The 21,542-nt window shown below is 39.2% G+C and overlaps 1 protein-coding gene across 1 annotated transcript in view; it reads left to right on the top strand.

Annotated features, from left to right (window-relative positions):
• Positions 1–21,542, top strand: part of ELAPOR2 (endosome-lysosome associated apoptosis and autophagy regulator family member 2) — a 160,887-nt gene that overhangs the window by 54,824 nt on the left and 84,521 nt on the right. Inside the window, exon 2 of the mRNA XM_016218812.2 lies at positions 20,765–20,885. Within this exon, the coding sequence (XP_016074298.2) occupies positions 20,765–20,885 (121 nt within the window). The remainder of the gene's footprint in view (positions 1–20,764; positions 20,886–21,542) is intronic.

Here is a 21,542-nt window from a genome sequence, read left to right as displayed (position 1 = left end):
GAAATATTGATTGATAAATAAAACATCTTAGATTTGGGTATTAGACTTATCTCTGAAAGGGAAGAAATTACAAAACAATTGAACTTCTTTGCAACACTTTGATCTCCTGCCATCTAATTTTCAGAAAGTTAATTCTGCTTCTGAGCCTCAGCGTTAGTTGCAGCTTTGTACCATTTATGATATTTATGCCTTTAATGGACTTACCTGTTGAGAGGTTTAGACTTATCAATTGAGATTTATCAATTGGACAAAAATGTGAATTCTTCCTCTTCTAGCAAGTCAATATTTATCAAGTGCTTATTATTTTTCTAGAATTGTAATCATATACAACATAACATTTCACTCATCTATGGACTACCTATATGAGGGTGGTCTCATAAGATTATAATGGAGCTGAAAAATCCCTGTCACTGAGGGGTGTCATAGCCATTTAGGTTGCAGGGCAAAGCATTACTCACGTGTTTGTGGTGATGCTGGTGTGAACAAACCTGGGCTTCCAGTCGTATAAAAGTAAAGCATATGCAATTATGTATAGTACATGATACTTGAAAATAATAACAAATGACTATGTTACTGGTTTATGTATTTACTGTACTATAACATATCATTATTTTAGAGTATACTCTTTTTACTTGTATGTAGAAAAAGGTTGCCATAAAACAGTATGCTGTGTTATCCCAACTGCAGCTTCATACATCTTGCATTTACCATGTCTCTTCATTGCATAATTTTTCTCTTGTGTTTGATTTAATCTTCTGTTGTTTTACACTTAGTGTAGCCTAAGTGTGTGATGTTTATGAAGCCTATAGTAGTGTACAGTGATGTCCTAGGCCTTCACATTCACTTACCACTCACTCACTCACTCACTCACTCACTTACTCACTCACTCACTCAGTAGTGACTTCCAGTCCTGGAAGCAACTTTTTCATGCTAAGTGTCCTATACAGATGTACCATTTTTTAATCTTTTATATAGTACCTTTACTGTGCCTTTTGTAGATATGTTTAGCTACACAAATACCATTGTGTTACAGTTGCTTCCCTGGAATTGCCTTTTCAACAAAGTGCTATTATATAAACTTTTGCCTTAAAATCTGTTTTCTGGAGACTCGGGGGCCATTCTTATTTGAAAGAGATAACTGGTGGGGTTACAGGTAAATCACAATGATATAATGTGATGCGTGCCAGACAGGAGCTGGGGTGCAAGTGAGGAACAGTGAATTCTGGGGAAGAACACCCAGAAGGAGCTGCTTCCTGAGTTGTGGCTTGCACAATGACTAGGGGTTTACCTGGTGCCTGAAGCAGAGCAGGATTTTCCAGGTGCAGGGAATCCTTTATGAGGCCTGAGACAAGTAGCTGCTCTTGTTATGGCTGGAGCACATGGCTTAATGGCAGATGGTGGGAGACATAGCTAGAAGGTAAACAGGGTCAGATCATAAATGGTCCTATATCCTATTTGAGAGAGTTTAGCGGATTCATGAGGGGCAGATGCAAGATCGTAGCAGAGAGGTAAATGAGAGATAATAATGGGAGATAATGAATATAGACTTTTCCTTAAAAAAAATTTTTTTGTTTCAATTGCAGTTGACATTCAGTATTATATTATTTTTAGGTGTGCAGCATAGTGGTTATTTACATAATTTATGAAACAATTCTCCTGGTAAGTCTAGTAGCCACCTGACACCATACATAGTTATGTCAATATTATTGACTATATTCCCTGTGACTATTGGGTGGCTACCGATTTGTACGTTGTAACTCCTTCACTTTTTTCACCCCAACCCCCCACCCATGTGTCAACATCAGTCTGTTCTCTTTGTCTATGAGTCAGTTTTGTGTGCTTGTTTATATTGTTCTTTAGATTCCACATATAGGTGAGATCATATGGTGTTTGTCTTTTCCTGGCTGACTTATTTCGCTTAGCATAATATCCTCTAGGTCCGGGTATAGACTTCTCTTTTAGGAAACATGGTTGTGAAGAAATGGAAAGGAGATGAAGGAGCACATAAGATCTGTCCGTCAGAGTCCTGGCAGGGGACAGTTCACAAAGAAAGTTCAATGGAACGGAATTTCATAAAGAAACTTTTTATGGAGGTGTGGACTGATTTTCAGGGAACAGATCAGGAAGGTGTTAGCGCTCATAGGCGTGAAGAAGCAAGGGAGAAGGGAATGGTGTTATGGAAGCTCAGTGGCTGTGGAAGGTAGAGGGAGATAAATATTTTCCTCCATTCTCTTGCTGGTGCCTCCAATTGTATGAACATAATCAGAATCCAGAGGACAAAGGAACTTGAGTGATATAGCCTAGAGGGGTCAGCCTCTCTGGGCTTAATGGGGCAAATAAGGGGGGGAAATGGATTTGAGGAGCAAATGATAAATCACTAACACACAGGGTCAGTAGAGATTTCTTTTTTTTTAAATAATGGGAGAGACATGACTAATTTATGGGCTGAGAGGAGAGTCGGGGGAGAGAGAGAGGCATAATAATTAATGGAACAAGTTTGAGGAGAGGATGAGATTTGAAGAACAGTTAGATACACTCATTTTGTAAAGCAGGAAGGATGCATTACAGGAGACCCAAGGGAAGGAGGCAAGCAGGTAAGTAATGTTTGTGCATGCACAGACACACACAGAAGAAGGGAGACAATTTGAGGAAATCGTTCCTGGAGAGCTTTTGTTTCCTTATTGAGCTAGAGTGCAGAGTTATCTGTTGAGAGTGCAGGGACTGAGCTTTTGTATATGACTTAAAAATGTTAGTATTAATTTCAGGATTGTTGTGAGGAGAATGGGAAAGTGAGCTGACGAAGTACAAAGTACAAAAAGCCTGCTGAGAGAGGCTGGGGATCCAGCTGAGACAGGAAGTGCTAAGTACTAAAAGCAAATAATAGAAGAATTACCCAGAATACATATTAATAAGTAAATTGCTAACATTAGTAGCTGTGAGACAGTGAAGATAGAATTTTACTTGTGCTATTTTTGGCTCCTAGCTATGCCTTAAGCATGCTGTTGGAGCCCCAAAATCTGGAGTCTCAGATTTCTCACAATACCGTATTTCCTCAATTCTAAAGCACCCCTTATTTTAAAATGCACCAGAGTTTTATTAACTTTTTTTGAAGGGTGGGAGAACTCTTTATTTTGTTAAATGTACAATATTTTTTTCCAACCAACAATAGTATAAATGTAACCACTTAATTATTTGTCATCCTTCTTTACTATCTGTGCCCATGACTGAGTCTGTGCCTTCACCTGAAATACCTAAACATTCTTCTGAATTACTTCCATCAGCAGTTCATGAGACTGGGCGACAGGATTCCTTTCTAAAGCTGCGCTCAGGGTCCTGGTTTGTATTTCCCTGACACAACCTCTGTCTTGCCTTCCATGCCATTGGTCTCTGCATAATTTTCCTCTTTTATAATTCTGCTCTCTCTGCATTCTCTCTACATTCTGGCCTTAGTCATTATGAAGACTTTTCTCTTTTGTTGGCTCATGGCCTGGCTTGACAGGGTTAAGGCATCTACTAGTTGACAGTTGACCTTTGAATAATGTGGGGGTTTAGGGGCTCTGACCCTCATGCAGTTGAAAACCTGCGTATAACTTTTGACTACTCAGAAACTTAACTACAAGTCATCCCTTGGTATCCACAGGGGTTGATTCGAGGACTCCCTTGCAGATACCCAAGCCCACAGATGCTCAAGTCTTTTACATAAAATGGTGCAGACCAGTCTATACAGTCTGCTCTCCCCATCTGCAGGTTCCCAACTGGGGATCGGAAACACTTTTTCCATCTGCAGCTAGTGGAGTCTGTGGATGGGACCTGGAGATACAGAGGGCCGACTGTGTATTTATTGAAAAAAGTCCACATCTTAAGTGGACTGGCACAGTTCCAACCCATGTTCAAGAGTCAACTGTATATATTAATCAGTTGGCCTTAGGGTGTCACATAGTTAAGGCTGGACTGTGGTCTCACATTTCCTATTGTTTCTTTTCTTAAATTTCAATTTGTATTTGCTAACATAAATGATTTGAGCTTTGTTTTATAGATATCCCTAAAAGCCTTTTTCTACTAGGTTATACTGATGGTTTTATCACTTGTAATTAAACACTGTCTCTCTGAGTGACAGTCCTTCAAGCTGCTTAAAGTAGTCCTTTTCTAGCTTTTAAAATTCTGGGGGGTGTTCTTAGGGAATTTTGACTTCTGCCCCTCTAATTGAATGCATTACCTCTTGTGGCAGAGGTGGCCTTTTGCACACACTCATTTTGGTTTCTGTGCCACCTCATTGTAAAAGTTTATTATTATCATCATCATTATTATTACATGTTGTAAGCAACAAGTGAAGCTAAGATTCAGTTCTTGGGATACAAATAACTCAACTGAAGTACAATTGAGTGGATAATTGACCTATTGTTAAGTTTGCACGGGCACAGGCTGTGACTGTTACTTTCTGCACAACCAGTGACAAGTTTCTTTCGGTATGAATTTCAGAAGTCTTCAGATTTGCATCTTAGAATTGAGGCAATGAGTACTACCTTCCTCACATTGTTGCCATGAGAATCAAATCAGGAAGTATAAGTGAAGCATCTTTGTAAACTTCAATGAGCTAGCGAGAGAATTTTCTCTCTTTAGTCCATATTTTCTAGTGCCTAGTAAGTGTGTGGCCTGAAATATCGTAATTCAGTAAGATCTTCCTGGGAAACAAACCTCAATATTACCTTATCTTGTGTCTGAATGATCATCTCATATTTGTATCGTGATTTCAGTTAATTTACTCTTATGGTTTTACAAGATAAGGAGAGAAGATAATGCAGTTTTATGATTTTGATAGAAAAGAAAATTGAGGCTCATAGATGCCAGGTGGTTTTCCTAAGGCCAACAGCTGGGAAAGTGGTGGTGCTGTGAGTAGAATCAAGTTCATCTCAGTTTCCTTCTTAGACTATGAATAATCTGCCCACTTACCATTTCTGGGCTGTATCATGAGAAGGGTGTGAGAGAGCACTGGGAGAATACTTATTTTTCCTATAAAGAAAATATGCCATCGTATTGGGGGAAAGAGTAAAGCATATAGGCTTTATAATTTCAAACCAGAGTGCCTTTTATTTTTTATCTTAATTCATTCCTAGGTGCAGAGAAGTGTATTATATTTGGTGAAGATAAAAATCTTTCATTTTCTTGTTCAGAGTAACTGTTGTAGATTGCTTTTAAAAATATGAATCAAGAGAAAGCTGCAGAAAGAAAATCCATCCTTATTTGTATTTTCTATTTTTTCTAGAGTAACTATTTATTACTTTCATAACAAAAACTTGATAATATAAATGATACCTCAATTTAAAAAATAAATATGCTTAAAAATATGACTGGATGTCAGTGCTTATTTCTGATTGATGGCAATATAGACATATTAATTTTGTGTGTTTCCATATTTTCTAAACTTTGCATGCTAAACATGTACCGCTGTATAATCAGAAAATAAAATATTAAATATTATTTTAAAACCAACATATGAGGAAAATTGACAAAGCTAAATAATTTTTAGGTTTATGGTAGAGAATAAAGATATTTAAGAGCAAGTAACATATGAAGAATTATTTTTAAATTTACTTTGAACTCATTGGTTCTCCAAGACTTGGGGTGGTGTGATGCTACGGCGAGCACAGGGAGATACAGGGAAGGGTTGGGTGAAAGGAATTCCTGCTGGCCAAATTCTGCTTTCTTTGGAGTTCAGAGAGGGGTAGTGAAGCATCAGTTTTTATTCCGATTTCTGCTTATAGGGTTTTAAGGTTTATCATTAGCCCCCAGGACCTAACAAGGGGACTATAATGGTCTCGATGACATGCTTTGGAATTAGGCACACAGGCTGATCGTAGCTCTGCTATAGATCAGCTGAATGTCATTGGAAGGTTACTTAAATCTTTGCCAGTTTCCTTATCTTGAAAAGCTCTACCTCATGAAATGGTGGACAGTATGGAGATATTCATAAAGAACTTAGCCCAGTGACTGGCATACATTAATCAGTAATGGATAGCAGCTGTCATCACCACCACAATCATCTACCTGATCTGGGTTTTGAGACAGATGTGAGTATGAGTTGGTTTTATAGAATTACCCCATATTTCAACTATCTGTCAGCACCTTTGGTTGCAGGTGACAGCAACCCAACTCAAATCAGTTTAAGCTCAAAAATGTAGTGTTTATTAGATGCAGTTATGGGGCAGCTCAAAGAATTGGTGGAAATGTGAGACAGCCTTGAGGACGTTAGGCCCTGGAGAGTCTTTGCTTCATGAGGGCTGGTTATAATAGCTGCTTTAAATTCTTTGTTTGATAATTCTAATATTTGTGCATTTAGAGGGCTGTCATGTGCTGATTGCCTTTCTCTTGAGTATTGGTCAGATTTTTCTGGTTCTTTGTTTATCAAATGATTTGGAATGTATTCTGGACATTTAAAATATGTAGTTGAGCTCATGGTACAGAGAGCAGATTGGTGATTGTCAGAGGCAGAGGGTGGAGGGTGGGTGAAATGGGTGAAGGGGGTCAGCAGGTACAAAAATCCAGTTACAAAATAAATACACCACAGGGATATAATTTATGGCATGGTGACTATAGTTAATAATACTATATTGCATTTTTGAAAGTTGCTGAGAGTAGATCTTAAAAGTGCTCATCACAAGGAAAAAAGTTACAACTGGTGACGATAACTAGACTTTTGTGGTGATTATTTCACAATATGTACAAATATTGACCCATTATGTTGTGCACCTGAAACTAATGTTATATGTTAATTATACCTCAATTAAAAAAGATTATGTTGTGAGACTCTGGGTTCTTTTTAAATCCCCTGTAGAGGTTTTGTTTGTTTGTCTTAGCAGGCAGTTGAAATGGTTAAGCTCAGCCGGCAGATCACCTTCAGTGTGTGGTGGTTCCAGTGTTAATTCAGTTTTTAAAGCTTTTGCTATTGCTTATTGGGAGTGGGAGGAGTTGTCGGCCCCTTGCTTGAGCCACTCAGGCGTTAGTGGGAATGGTGGATTATACTGTAGTTGAGTTCTCTGTGGCTGTGCTGTGCTTCTTTGACTTTATTCCACACATGCCCAGTTTGAGGGTGAGCCTGGGGCTGGCTCCGGCTCACACCCACAATGAGGAGATCAATCCCCTTCTCCGTTACTCTGGGGTGTTTTCTCAGGGACTCCTTTTTATATTTCCTCTGGCAGAAAGATGGGTTACTATATAGTTTTAGCATCCATGCTTTTCAGCAATTCTTTCGGACTGGAATGAAGTGACAAAAGAAAGAAGGGAGAAAAAGAAAAGCAAGGATTGTCTCCAGAACTGCACAGCAGAAGCCCCTTGTTCCAGTCCCTTTGTCCAAAGAGACAGATTTTCTCTTGGGGTATTAAGTGCCTGTGTCACTGTGGCGGCTTCAGTGCAGCTCTATAGCTTGTGCTGGCCTTGGCCTTGGAAGAGAAAAAAAGAAGCACATGGTCCCCCCGCCCCCCCCCCCCCACCATTTCCAGCTAGCAGGGCTGCCTTTTCTTGCTTGGTCTTCTGGCCAGAGAGATGGGACTCCCTTGGAGTGTTTGCAGTCCACACCTACAGAGCAGTTCACCGATAGGGCCCACCCGCAGCTCGAAACCAGCAAACTCACCACCACTGAGCCAGTCATTCTTCAAGTTTGGACTTTCTTCCCCAGTCCTCCTGCTATTATTTATTTTGCCGAGTCTTGCTGTATTTTGTGCAGCATGGGAAAGAGAGGCTGGGGTGGGTTTTCTCCACCTCGGCTAGCACCAGTGAGTAGCTTATTAAAATTGGCCAGGTGACACGTCCATATTAGGGCCTGGCGTCCAGTGTCTGGCTGCCCAGGCAGAACTGCATGGAATCTTAGAATCGTTCCCCAAAGGGTAATGAAGTCAAAGGGCATGCTGTTACCCAAGTAAACGGGCAGAGGATGGAAGCCAGACGGAACAGCCGGTATCTGCTCTTTCTGACTAAAAAGAAACTCTTTTAATAGACACTTTCAGTTGTTTTTTTAGGAGTGTAGTTATGACAATATGTGTTATTAGGACTACAGTATAAAAAATTTCTATTAATTTCAGAGGTTCTTATAGGGTCATTTGAGTGCCAAAAAACTTCAATAATGAGCTTATTTTAATTTAGCTCACAAAATTTGCAAGCAAAGGCATGATTTGGATGTCAGAATTTTCAGAGCCACATATCACCGATGCTGTTTCTGTAGACAGTCGGTACAGCATTGACCATTTTTAGCTTTTGAATTTAAATTGTATTTTTAAAAAATCTTCCTGTCTGAACTCTGCCAGTGGCTTAGCTGGATTGAAATGCGGAGTTTGCCCTTTCTTGAGCCAGATTGTGAAGTCAGCAAAGTGTGTTGTCGGCCCCTTGTTCTCTTTGTCCCCCTGGGTTATCCCCACCTTTCTGTATCCACTTTGTAGCAGAATCCTTCTTGTATCTGCCTGCTTGTACGGTACTTAAGCTCTGGATCTCCTCTTCTGTTACCTTCTGCCCTCTCATAGGAAGGTCTCTTAGGAAGTGGTAAATACCTTTCTTGCTGTACTTTTGTTTGGATGTTGTTATATAACAAAGACCAGTACCGTCTTCAGACCAGGCAAGAGGGGCCACTACCTTGGTCTCACTGTAGAGCGCCCCACTCTGGTCCTTCTCCAGCTGTGCTCCTCCGCCTGCCTTTGGTCTGTGGGCCAAGGACATGCTTACCTGGGTTCTGTGTCCCCCTTTCCCACACCCTTTCATGCCACACTCTACATAACATGGCTTTGGAATTACATTCTTAAAAGGACCAGGTCTGCTTCTGGGGCCTTGTTGGGCTTTTCCCAGGTCCATCCTGATTGTAGACTGTGTTATTGTGGGAGGGGCACTGGCAGACCTTGGATATACAGCTGGGGCCACCACTTGTATGTGTTCAAGGTGTGAGCTGGGTATAGAAGAGAATGGGGCACCTCATTTTATACTCTTACCCTTCCCCTGCAAATGTGAGGGATGGTCTGAAGCAGAATGTGCTATACAGTGCTTTATTATTTTACAGATTTCCTTATGCTATTATAAGTTATGGGTAGAGATAGCTTCCAGGCAGAGAAAAAGTTAGGATCTGGGGGCCAGGAAGAGTACAACGATATTGTTTCATAGTTCATATATGAGGAGGTTGAGAAATAAAACTTGTAGAAGCAGATGGGGAATGAATCCAGAAAGGCCTCTTAGGCTATGTTAAGATTATGGACTTGATCCTCAGGTCAACTGGACGTTGTTGCAGGGTTTTGGGCAGGGATGACATAATTACAACTGGCTGAGGAGTGTCACGGGTATGGGCAAGAGCAGAAGAGGCTTACCAGTCAGGCTGGTGGTGGTTGTCATCCAGGCAGCAGAAGATGGTGATTAAAATAGGGCGGGGGCCATTAGGATGGAGGTAAGACACTTGCCTACCTTGTAGGGCTATGCTGGGGATCAATTCAAGGGGGATAATGTTATGAAAATTATTTTGGAAAGCGTATAGGGTTCTGCAAACGTTGTTAGTGTTATTATTAATAACAAAAATAATTATTGTATTGTGGATAAAGGTAACCTTCCAGCTAATCTCAACTCTAGGGTAAGCAGTTATAAAAATCAGCTAAAAGGGTATGGTTAAGGGGCCTAATGTGAGGTGTCATATCCACTGAGGGCTCCTTTGGGAGAGCAGGAAGGTGGCTCTGCTAGACTTTGGGGGCGGTGGTTCAAGTGGACAGGACAGTGGTGTTGCAGTTAGCTAGGCTTAGGTTTCAGTCTGGATAGGGAAGTGTCCCTGAGGTGGATTTCATCATTCAGTACATAGCTGTACACGTGTCCTCTGTTTTCAGTGAGTCCTTTTGTTCCATTTGCTGCACTGGATGTCCCTGAATTTGTAACCTCCCTATTTCTATTTTACCAGAGGAAATAATTCTTATCTCTTGTCATCATGTAGAAGGGAATTGGAGTGGTCTGCATTCTCAAACACATTTTCAACTAATCTTTCTGTTTGTAGATTTTGTTTGCTTTCTTAGATATTTGGTGTCTTTAATTCAGAGTTTCTGCAGCTCAAATCAGCTTTCTTCTTGTTATTATCTGCCTATGTAGACCTTAGCATTCAGATTTTCTTGTTTTAATAAGTCAGTAAAGCTCCCCTTATGCTTTCTATCTACCAAAATAATTGTTGACACCTGCATCTATTATCATTTTCACTTCTACTCTATTTATTTTTGTCATCTTATAGTATTTTGATTCCTTTACTCTCCATTCCCTTTAGAAACTCCACTCTTTTTCAGGATTGTAGGGAGCAGAGATAAACATGTATTTAGTTCAGCAAGTTGAAATGTAAATAGATAATAAAATAATGATTGCATGCATTTAAAGATGTTTTTATACAAGAGCATACGTTTTCCTCAATTTCTTCTATGAGAGTTTTCAAATTAATATTTCTAATATTGATATTATTATAGATTGTCTAACAGCAGGTCTCTTGAGAAAATCGAAGTTTCATTTCTTCATGGGTATTATTACTATACAGATGATTATATTATGAGTAGACCTGTTTTAGAATGTTCTGTTTTGAAACTTTCCCTGACAGTGCATGACTGTGCAGGAGATGGTTGGTTTCCCTTAGTCAAGAACAATGAAAATATGAGATACAGACTATAATACCACAAGCATAGGTTTTTCTTTTAAAGCTGAAGAGGAACCTGAGATGCAGAGAGTTAGTTGAATTGCTCAGGGTCTTAAATTTAGCCCTGGTAGAGGTGAGATTGGGATCTGGGTCCATTGTTCCCAGTTCATTGCCTGCCCCTTTATAAACCTGTATTGAGAATCATAGAAGACAAATGGTCTCAGCTGGGTCTTTCCAAGAAACCCTGTGCACTTTCATTCCCACTAAAATGTAAGCCCCATGAGAACAAGGCTGTTTTGTTCACTGTGGCATACCCAGGGTTACATGGTGGCACATGGGAGGTACTCAGTAAATATGTATATTGAATTACAAATAGAATTGAGTACCTCTAAGATGTTTACAAAGACAGACATTTAAGTCAGGTTTAAAGCATGAACTTTTTCAAAATAATTTCCAAGAAGCAACTCTGCAAATGCAGAGAAAAGGATGTGTCATAAATAGATCAGATACATATTACTTTACTTAGCCCTAGGTTCCCATGGTAACTTCAGGTTCCTTTTATAAGAGAAAAATCTGAATATAAATATTTCTGCACAGTACTGTTGTGCTCGTGTACTTGATAATGTAGGGTAAGAAAGTTTCTATTATAAGTTGCATATGTGTCTGCATTAAGTATTCTCATGCTTTTGATCTTCCCACGTAGTAGGCTGAGTACGCTCACTCACTGGAATTAGAGTTGAAATATTTGTGCCGTGCACTACAGTCTCGGGGCTCTCTACCTTTCTCCTGCTTGCCATTTCGCTTTCTCAAATAAGGGTGCCATGCACTTTGCTGAGCACTTAAATTTGAGGACCTTTATCCCAGAGGAATTGCAGTGTCATCATATATAAGACCATGCGGTTCTCAACATTGCACATAAATATTCAAAGAGAAGGAGCCTTATATAAAGAAAAGGAGTTACATCGGCTTCTTTTTGTCCCTTCCCTCTGTATGTATTCTCTTAGGTATCAGCAATTTTTCTCTTTTTCAAGGTCAGAGGTCTTCTACCACCTCTACTGCTTTTGATTCTGTACTAGAATTTGTGCTCATCTACTGGGCCTTTATAATTAACTCTGGTCAGCTCATAATTGACTGCAGAGATTAGGCAGGGAACACCAGGGAGCTGATTTCCTCATTGGTGGGCCACTGACATGAACAAATCTCAGAGTACAGAAGACCAGGCAGCTTTGTTCATTTGTTTGTTCTTTTGTTAGCTCACTTACTCACCTCTCTACCCATCCTCAGGCTAATATATTTCACTGAGTATCTTTAGGCATATTATTTCCAGGCTTGATCTCACTGTTTATCATACCCTGTCAAACCCACAATTTATGAGAGAACTAGTAAGCACTAGAACAGTCACAAACACTGCCCATCTTTCAGGGCTTTTTCCTTAAAGCCTTTTCAGGCGGTTCCAGCTCACAGAAATTCTCCTGACCCTGAAATCATAATAAATCATAAACATGGCCTCTAAAATGCAAGCCATTTGGGTGCTAAGTAATTGCTATCTGATAGAGGGCTTAGGAAAAATTGGCTGTGATGAGTCTATTGAGAAGTAGTACATGCTGTACTTTATGGGAGAATTTAAGGGACTTTTATTGGTAATTTTCCCCAGATAGAGTTTTTACTTGCACATTGACTTGTGATGACACTGTTCTACTTTGGAGCCCTTAATCTTTATGTTTTCTTATAAAATTATGTTGTGTGTGGGTGTGTACTTGTGTCCTTTCTACTGCAACAAAATCATAAGCTTATTGAGTGCAGGGACTATGTGTTATATTTATTTTAAATCTCCCCCATAGTACTTAGGCCATAGTACTTATTTAATAATTAAGTGTCACATAGTAAAGAATGACATATATTAATGTTAATATATGAAACAGTATATATTGCTATATGCATAAATCATTATATATGATATATATTAATATCAAATATATAAAATAATATATGTGTATTGCCAATATAATGCCAAGATATATATCTATATATGCATATTATTTTTATATATATGATTTATTTGAAACGTTGTCTAGTCTATATGTAGTTAAACTATAACAATTGTCATAATTGGGAGATGATATCCCATGTTTTTTGTGAGTACCATGAGGGGGTTGGTTCAGAAAACCAGAGCTGGTCAGTAGTTAAAATGGTCAAAGCAGATTTTATTCAGGAACTATTGCAATGGGGGAAAGATCTTAAAACAGAACTGGGCTCAATTCCTCCATAGCATGGACAAGTGGGGATTTATAGACAAGGAGCAGTGTGAAGGTCAGTGGATGGAAAATTGCTAAGAGGAAACATCAGAGCTAAGTAGGAATTCAGCTAAACTGATGTAACAGGATTCTTGCTAAAACTGGCTGATGCAGAGATGAACACGGGAGCCCAGAAGTCAAGGATTGATTGGGAATTGAGTTCAGAGGAGCCTGACTAAAGACTGGTCAAGGAAAGAGTTTTTGTCAGGAGGTACTGGGGGAATTCATTGTTTATTGGTGTATCCTGACATTTTGTGTTTTAGGCATAAGATAACACAATTTGAGTTTCTGTTATTTGAGAGTTTGTGCCTATACCTTTATTTGTGAGTGTGTGTGTGTGTGTGTGTGTGTACCATGATTTCTATTGAGGGGTAGTCTTCTGTAAGAATTTGATGATGAGGAGTAATTATTCTTTATTTCTCTTTGGGTTGTTTCCTGGTTCCCACATACTTACAATGTAAAGTTTTCAGGGAATTCCATTGTTTCATTATTTGGGGCAGTGTCTTCATGCCCCAGCATTCTGTGATTTGCAGACAAGTCTAAATAACTGTCATCTTTTGAGTGGGGTAGGGCCAACCACTTCCTCCAGTTCATAATTTGAGGAGTGTGGCTTGTGAATGGATATTCTGTTGGTTAGAATGTGCTCTCACTCATATAAATATGTTTGGTGATAAACTGTCAGGTGCCCTGAAATGCAGGAAGATTTCTCAAGAATCTCCCCCCCTTGTCAGGAAAAATTTGAAACACGTTGAAATAGGCAGAAAAGATTCCTGGGTGTCCTGTTTAGTGCACCTTTCTGAATTTTCAGTTTCTATGGGGGGTCTACATCTTTCTTAATCTTTGAACTATTTTATAACATTGTGAGTTGTAAGAAACTGATAGGAACCAAAGTGATTCTTGTCCGTAGAAATGCATTTTTTCCTTTGGAATGCAATTGATTATTACGTTGTGGATATATACCAGTTCTGCATCTCTAAGTTAATTCATTTTACTTTCTGGATTGCCTATTTATGTGTGTTCTTTGAATTCTCCTTTGAACTGGTGGAGACTTGATTGATTTGCTAGTAAATAACTTAAATAAAATCTTTGAAATGTATTAATTTTATATTTGTATGAGAAATTTTTTTTTACCTTTTCTTTTTAATTGCTCCTTAACACCCAGAAAATTCTCATTTTTAAGGGATCTGTTTAAGTGCTCAACGTTTACTTGGGCCTGTGGCTAGAATTTTTGGGTGTTATCTGTAAATCTAAAGTTTTATGCTGTAATTATCTCTATTCAGTGCCTTGAATGGCACTCAGAATATTTTGGGGGCATGTATTGTATTGATACCATTGTAATTTAATCTAATTATGAATAACTGGAAAGGAGCAAAGGGAAGGCCAAATATTATAGTAATTTTTGCAGTTTTGCCAGGAAGATGCAGTTTAGATGCATGCCCAGTAAAGTCTGGGTGAAATAGGGAAGGTACTTGTCTGTCAGTCACACCTGGGAACAGGTCATTGGCCAGAGTAGCCATGGCCCCTGCAAGCGTGGGAAGATTTCAGATATTTAATCTCCTAAATAAACAAGTTCGCTCTCTTGTGCTCTTGACTCCTGGCCTGCAGGACTCTCATGCTCCTGCGTTTGCCCACATGGCTCACAGCCATGTGGATCCCAATGGACTAATGGACTGTAACTAGCTTAATGCTAAACTGGACCCAGCTGCAATATGGAACAGAAACTTCGGATGCTGGCTTTGCTTCTAGCTCTGTTGAATCCCCAGTTGCACACCTTCCAGGACTAGATTAAGGGAAATGGGACTTTTGAAACCGAGGGATGTAATTCCGTGAAAATAAAGCTTTCTACCACATCTCATCCTCCTGTGGGGACCTCCAGAAATGCTTATTCCAGTGGTACCCCAAGAACCTTACTCTCACTAGCAACAGAGAAAGATCACCCATATATTTCTCTGATGACAATATGTTTAGTGATTTTAATATATCACACTGTTCTTAAGTTTTTGCCATGGACTTAAGGCTTGCTTTCAGAAATATATATACACACATATATTTATTATTTGTTACCAGCCCAGATGAAATAGCCTATTCTCTAATTTAAAATATATCCCAACTGGCTTGTGCTACATTCTAAATCCCGGACCCCAAGTGCTGCCCTATGCACGAAATAGGTTTGCATTGGAGTATTTTTATAATTATAAATAAACACATTAAAGCTTCCTGCTAAAATCCTAAGAATTCTGTAACCACAATATTTATAGCCCTTTAGAATACAAGGGTAATCTAGACGAGGCGGGTAGGATAAAGAATCTTAGGAAAATTAATTGGCATATAACATCCACCATCAAGCCAGAAGACACAATACTGAATCTTTCCCATGTTCTTATTGCTATTTTCATCTCATAACTGGCAACCTGAATATCACAGAGGCAGTAGTGGAGGAGAGATTTCTCGAGCTTACCTTTTTTATTCAGAGGCCTTGTTTCATTTGAAATTCATGCCAGACTTCACACCATCATTATTTTGCAAGGATGATAACAAATTACTGAATTTTACATATGGAGGGCCAGGATCTTCTCAGTGGGATATAGAAACAGGAAAGACTTCCTAATACAAAAACCTATGAACAAGGAAAACAGGAGAGCAAGTGCATGGCTGGTGAAGGCTATTCTACAATAGCAGATTGTGGTAGGTTGAATAATGTCCACCTTAACAACCCTCTCCTCCAAATATTCAAGTACTAATCCCTAGAACCTGTGAATGTTACCTTATTAGACCAAAGAGGGCTTTGAAGATGTGAATAAGAGACTTGAGATGAGAGGTTATCTGGGTGGCCACTAAATGCAATCACAAGTGGAGGAGAGAAAAGGCAGTATGTTCACAGAGGCAGAGAGTGGAGTGATGCAGCCATAAGCCAACAAATGCTGGTAGCCATCTGAAGTAGGAAGAGACAAGGAATAGATTCTTTTCTAGAGCCTCCAGAGGGAGCATGGCCTAGCTCATACCTCAATAATATTGACTTTGGACTTCTGGCCTCCAGACTTGTGAAAGAATAAATTTCTGTTGTTTTAAGTTGCTAAATTTATCGTAATTTGTTATAGCAGCCATAGGAAAACTAATGCAGATTTTACTACCTGGAAGTGAGGAGCTGCTGTAACAAATACCTAAAAGTGAAAGTGGCTTTAGAATTGCGTAATGAACAGAAGGTGGGAGAATTTTAAAGCACATGATAGAAAAAGTCTGGATTGCCTAGAACAGACTATTGGTAGAAATATGGGTGTTAAAGACTCTGCCAGTGAGGACTCAGGAAGAAGTGAGGAGCACAGTAGAAAAAGCCTATACCAGTCTTAGAGAATATGTAGAAATATTAAAGGTGCTCCTGGTTAAGGCTGAGAAGGGAATGAGGAATATGTCACTGGAAATTGGAGGAAAGACTGCCTTTGTTATTTGTGGCAGGAAGCTTAGCAGAATTTTGTCTTATGGCTATGTAGAAGGCAACACTTATAAGTGATGAACTTGGATATTTACAGAGGAGATTTCTGAGGAAAGTGTTGAAGGTGCTTATAGTAAAATGTTAGAGGAAAGAGATAAGTTGAGGAAACAATTGTTAAACAAAAAGGAATTCAGATTTGATGATTTGGAAAATTCTCACCCTATCTAGATTGTATAAGATGCTAAAATTAGAAGACTTACTCTTAGGAAAGTTTGTTATGGAGAGAAGTCCAAAAATATGGCTGGAAAACCTTTTGCTTGTGCTAAAGAAATTAGATGTGTGACTTACTGTTCTATTTAACCATTTCAGCAGAAGCCAGGAATAGAGATGGGATTATCTGGGAAAGATCTGTGGAGGATCCTCCATCTGATAGCACCAATCCTATGACATACATAGGAGACCCACAAGGTTTTTATAATGTTATATCAGCAGAAATAGTGCCAGCTTGAGCTGAAAGTAAGAGAGACAGAGAAAATGAGGAATGCTGTTGGATTCCCAACATTTTATAGGCAAGAAACAGTCCAATAAAACTCCTCAGCTGCAAACATGTTCCAATTTTCAAAAACCCCCATAAGAATGACTCTGAGGGTGGAACCTTGGGCCCAGAGGTTGGAACCATGAACTATAGAGGATTATTCCCAGGCCTTGAAACCTGATGGAATTTGCCCTGCTGGATTCTGAAATTGCTTGACACTACTGACTTCTCCCTTCCTCCCTCCTTCTCTTCTTCTCTCCCTTCATTGCTCCCTTCCTCTTTTCCTTCCTTCCTTTTACTTTATTCTTTTTTGAATGGGAATGTTTGTAATTGTTATTAATGCCCCAAACCATTGTATTTTGGAAGCAGGTAACACAGGTCTACAAATGGAGAGGGATTTTGCCCCAGTATGGATGATAACCAGAGTCTTCCCCATACCTGATTTAGATGATTAGATTTGGGGCTTTTGAACTGATGAGGTGTAGATAAGGTTTTGGATTTTGAATTGATGCTTAATGTGTTGAGACTTCAGGGGATGTTGGGTTATGGTGAATATATATTGAATGTGGGAAGAACATGAATCTTTGGGATCAAAAGGTAGACTGTAGTAGGCTGAATAATGCCCTCCTCCAAAAATGATAATGCATGTCCTCATCCCTGAAACCTATGAATTTTATCTTTTTATGGAAAAGAAAAAAAAAAGACACTGAAGATGTGACTAAGTTAAGGATCATGAGGTGGGGAAATTATTCTTTATCCTCTAAGTAGGCCCTAAATGCCAACACAAATGTCCTTATAAGAATGAGGTGGAGGGAAATGAGACAGAGGGAAGGCAATGTGACTACAGGGGCAGAGAACAGAGAGATGTGTCCATAAGCCAATAAATGCCAGCAGGCACTGGAAGCTGGAGGAGGCAAGGAGCATATTCACCCTACCGCCTGTGGAGGGAGTGCAGCCTTGCTGACGCCTTGAGCTTGGCCCAGTGATACTGATTTTGAATTTCTTGTCTCCAGAACTGTGAAAGGGTAAATTTTTATTGTGTTAAGTGGCTAAGTGTATGGTAATTAGTTGCAGCAGTCACAGGAAACTAATACAGAAATAGAGAGGAATCGGATCGTTTCCCTTATCTGTATACTCTTGTATTCTCTTTGAACATGAGACATCTTTATGATTTTGTTAGATTTCTGTAGCCATCAGGCTTTTATATTGGAAACTTTCACCATTCCTTCTATTTTTAAAACAGTTACTTTCTATTTTAAGCATAATGGCATTATATAAACGGAAAATGCTTGTGCATAAACAGAAGGCTTGACTTCTGCCCTTGGCCAATTACTTACACATTATCTGAGTTTCAGTTGAACAATGGGAATTATATGAACTGTTCTTCCTAAACCACATAACTGTTATAGGTATTTAATGATGTAAATACATATGAAAAATACCAGCTAAATAGTGTAAATGTGAGTTTCTTTAATGCTTAACTATTAAGTATGCTCTCCCTAGCTATACCAAAGTTATGATGAGCAGTTTTGCACATATATCACTGACCGCATTAAACATTTCCCCCCCTTAAATTCGATGCTAGAAGTGGGATTTTGGGTTCAAAAGTTTGAACACCTTAAAGCTCTTGATTTCATATCTTCAGACTTCTCTCCAGAAAGCCTGTACCACTTTACTCTCTCATTGGGAGCACATAAGTGCTCATTTTACTGCAGTTATCTGAGAGAATTTTTAAAAAGTATTTTAAATGTTGTACCAGCTTGAAAAAGAAATATTTGTATTTCTTTGACAAGGGTTAACATATTTTTTGTATTTTTTTGACCATTTGTATTGTTCTTTGACTATATTTCCAAATAATTACTTGTACTTTTCCATACTGATTTGTAGAAACCCAGTGTCCTTAAGCTGGTTAACCTTTGTTTTGTGTTATTTCTTCACCAGTTTGTTGTTTACCTTTAGTTTATGACTTTTGATGACTTTCTTGATCAACAGTTGAATGTAGTTAAATTCAGTGAGCTTTCATTGTTTTCCTCCCTCCCTTCCTTTCCTCCCTCCCTTCCTTTCCTCCCTTCTGCTCACCCTCCTCCCAATTTTCCCTCTAGAAAACCTTTCTCGTTTGGCTGCTTTTATTGATTGTTATGTAGATTTGCCCTTAATGGGCAGTAAAGCAAACTTGAGATCCAGGCACTTATCAAAAGACATCATCTCAAGTTATCTGTTGCCAAACATGGTCAAAAGTTTGAGTGGGAACAAGTATTCAGAGTTGACTGCCTGAAGGATATACTAAATTTTATTTCTGGGGGAGAGGGTGAGTGCAGCATCAAGACCTTTGCCCCAACCTGATAGTCCCACCTTCTCTAATTTACAATCCCCTCTCATTTTACTTTATGCATTTGCAGAACTTGAAGCCAGGGAAACAGAAACCCAGGTGGCCTGTGCCTTCCCATATCACCACTAGCTCCTTTCTTTTTATCATCCTCTATGTCCCTACTGTTGTTAATAATAATAATTCTACCATTAATCAAATGCTAACTCCGTGTAGCCTAACAAGCTTGACATTTTGCATGCATTATCTCAATTTCCATAAGAACCATACAAGATAGTAAATATTATTCCAATTGTCTAATGAAAAAACCAAATGCTTTGAGAGGTAAGTGACTTGCCTGATAGCATATGTATGTAGAGGAATGGGATGTGAACTTAAACCCAGACCTTTCTGGTTTCAGAACCTATTTCTTTCTTTTTCTTTTTTTTAAATCTATCGATATTGATTTCAGAGAGAGGAAAGGAGAGGGAGAGAGAGACAGACAGAAACATCAATGACGAGAGAGTCATTGGAGATCGAGCCCGCAGCCCAGACATGTGCCCTGACCGGGAATTGAACCTCAGTCTCCTGGATCCTAGGTCGATGCTCAACCACTGAGCCACGCCGGCCAGGCCAGAACCTTAAGAGGTGTTCTAGCCGTGTGGACAGATACCTCCCTGCCCCTCACACCTGATTTCCTGAATGGTGATGTCACTTGACATGTCCTTTCTCTTCTGCCATTGATACAGTAAGGGAGGCAAATAGAATGGATGGAGCAGAATAGCAACATTCTAGGTATTGAAATGGAAATGTTTTCGGGAGGAAGTAGAATTTCATTCTTCAAATGCCCAATGGCATTTGGTCCTTGTTTCTCTAAGCTCAGGCATCTCCCTCATTTAATGTTCTCTGACCAACGGAGGGCACTGTGAAAATTTCAAAGCAACCAAAGGCCAGAGGCAAGTGGATTGGTTTTAATTTGGCAATTGTTTTAAATGTCCTTTTTATAGCCTGTGATTGATGGCAGCTTCCTGTGGTCCCTGTGTATTGAGCCTGGGAGAGCTGATTAAAAGACTGGTAGTCTTTTCCTGGCATTTGGATGATTAATTATCACACCTCTGTTAAATTTTATACAGAGTAAGAATTAGGTCAGTGGGAGTGGTTCTCTTATTTATTTCTTTGAAAGGCTTGAGACAGTGACAGCATTCAATTGCCTAGTGTTAATTTTGCTCTTATATGCTTATCTATCAATTATTTAGAGCCCTAAAATTCTGCGAAAGAAATAGGGAAATGTGCTGTAGCCTCTTTGGGGGTGGGTGACACTTAAGGTCAGTGGGCACAACATGAGAGCATTGACTGTCCTGTCCCTCATTATGTCCTTAGCACCTAATCAGTGCCTGGCATGATACATTTTTTGATCAAAAAACTACTTGGTGTGGCTTGAGTGGGAGAAAGGAGAGTCAACCAGAAAGTAAAGTTTGGGATCAAGCTTGCAGGCAGGTTTGGGGGTGATGGAGAAAGCACAGTTGTCCCTTTAAAGGTGGCTCTAACAAAGGCTTGTTTTTGTAATTGTTTGCAGAAAGATTACCACTTTGAATATACGGAATGTGATAGCAGTGGCTCCAGGTGGAGAGTGGCCATTCCGAATTCTGCAGTGGACTGCTCTGGCCTGCCTGACCCAGTGAGAGGCAAAGAATGCAGTATGTTTGACTTTTTGACCGTTTGTTTTCCTGATTAAACCATTCCCCCTTCATATCAGCCCACAAAGTTAATTGTAATGAATATGAGACCTTTGAAAAAGTGAACATGTAGCACTGATGTCTAGCAGAGCAAAAATATTCCTTTTTTAACACTCAGCGCCCCCATGTCTGAAATCTGTAATGAGACACAGGCAATAGTAAAGGATGTTAATTTTATTTATTATTTAAAAAATGCTGTGTGCTGTCTTTTTTATTTATTTTTTATTAAAGTACAGTTGACAAACCATACTATATTAGTTTCAGGTGTACAACATAGTGATTCTACTTTTATGTACCTTCGATGTGGTCACCACGATATATCTGGCACACATCTGTCACCATAGAAGTTATTACGATATTATTGACTGTATCCCGTGTTCTGTACATTAATCCCTGGAGTGTATGTGTTTTATAACTGGAAGTTTGTTTCTCCTATTCCCCTTCATCTTTCCCCCAACCTCCACCTCCTTCCCTCCAGCAACCATCAGTTCATTCTCTGTATCAATGAGTCTGTTTCTGTTTTGTTTTGTTTGTTCATTTTTCTTTTTGTTTTTTAGATCCCACCTATAAATGAAATCATATGATGTTTGTATTTCTCTGTTTTACTTATTTGTTGGC

This window comes from Miniopterus natalensis, chromosome 10 (assembly GCF_054644295.1).
Source record: "Miniopterus natalensis isolate mMinNat1 chromosome 10, mMinNat1.hap1, whole genome shotgun sequence".
Lineage (NCBI taxonomy): Eukaryota > Metazoa > Chordata > Mammalia > Chiroptera > Miniopteridae > Miniopterus > Miniopterus natalensis.
This window is presented reverse-complemented; position numbering and strand designations above follow the sequence as displayed.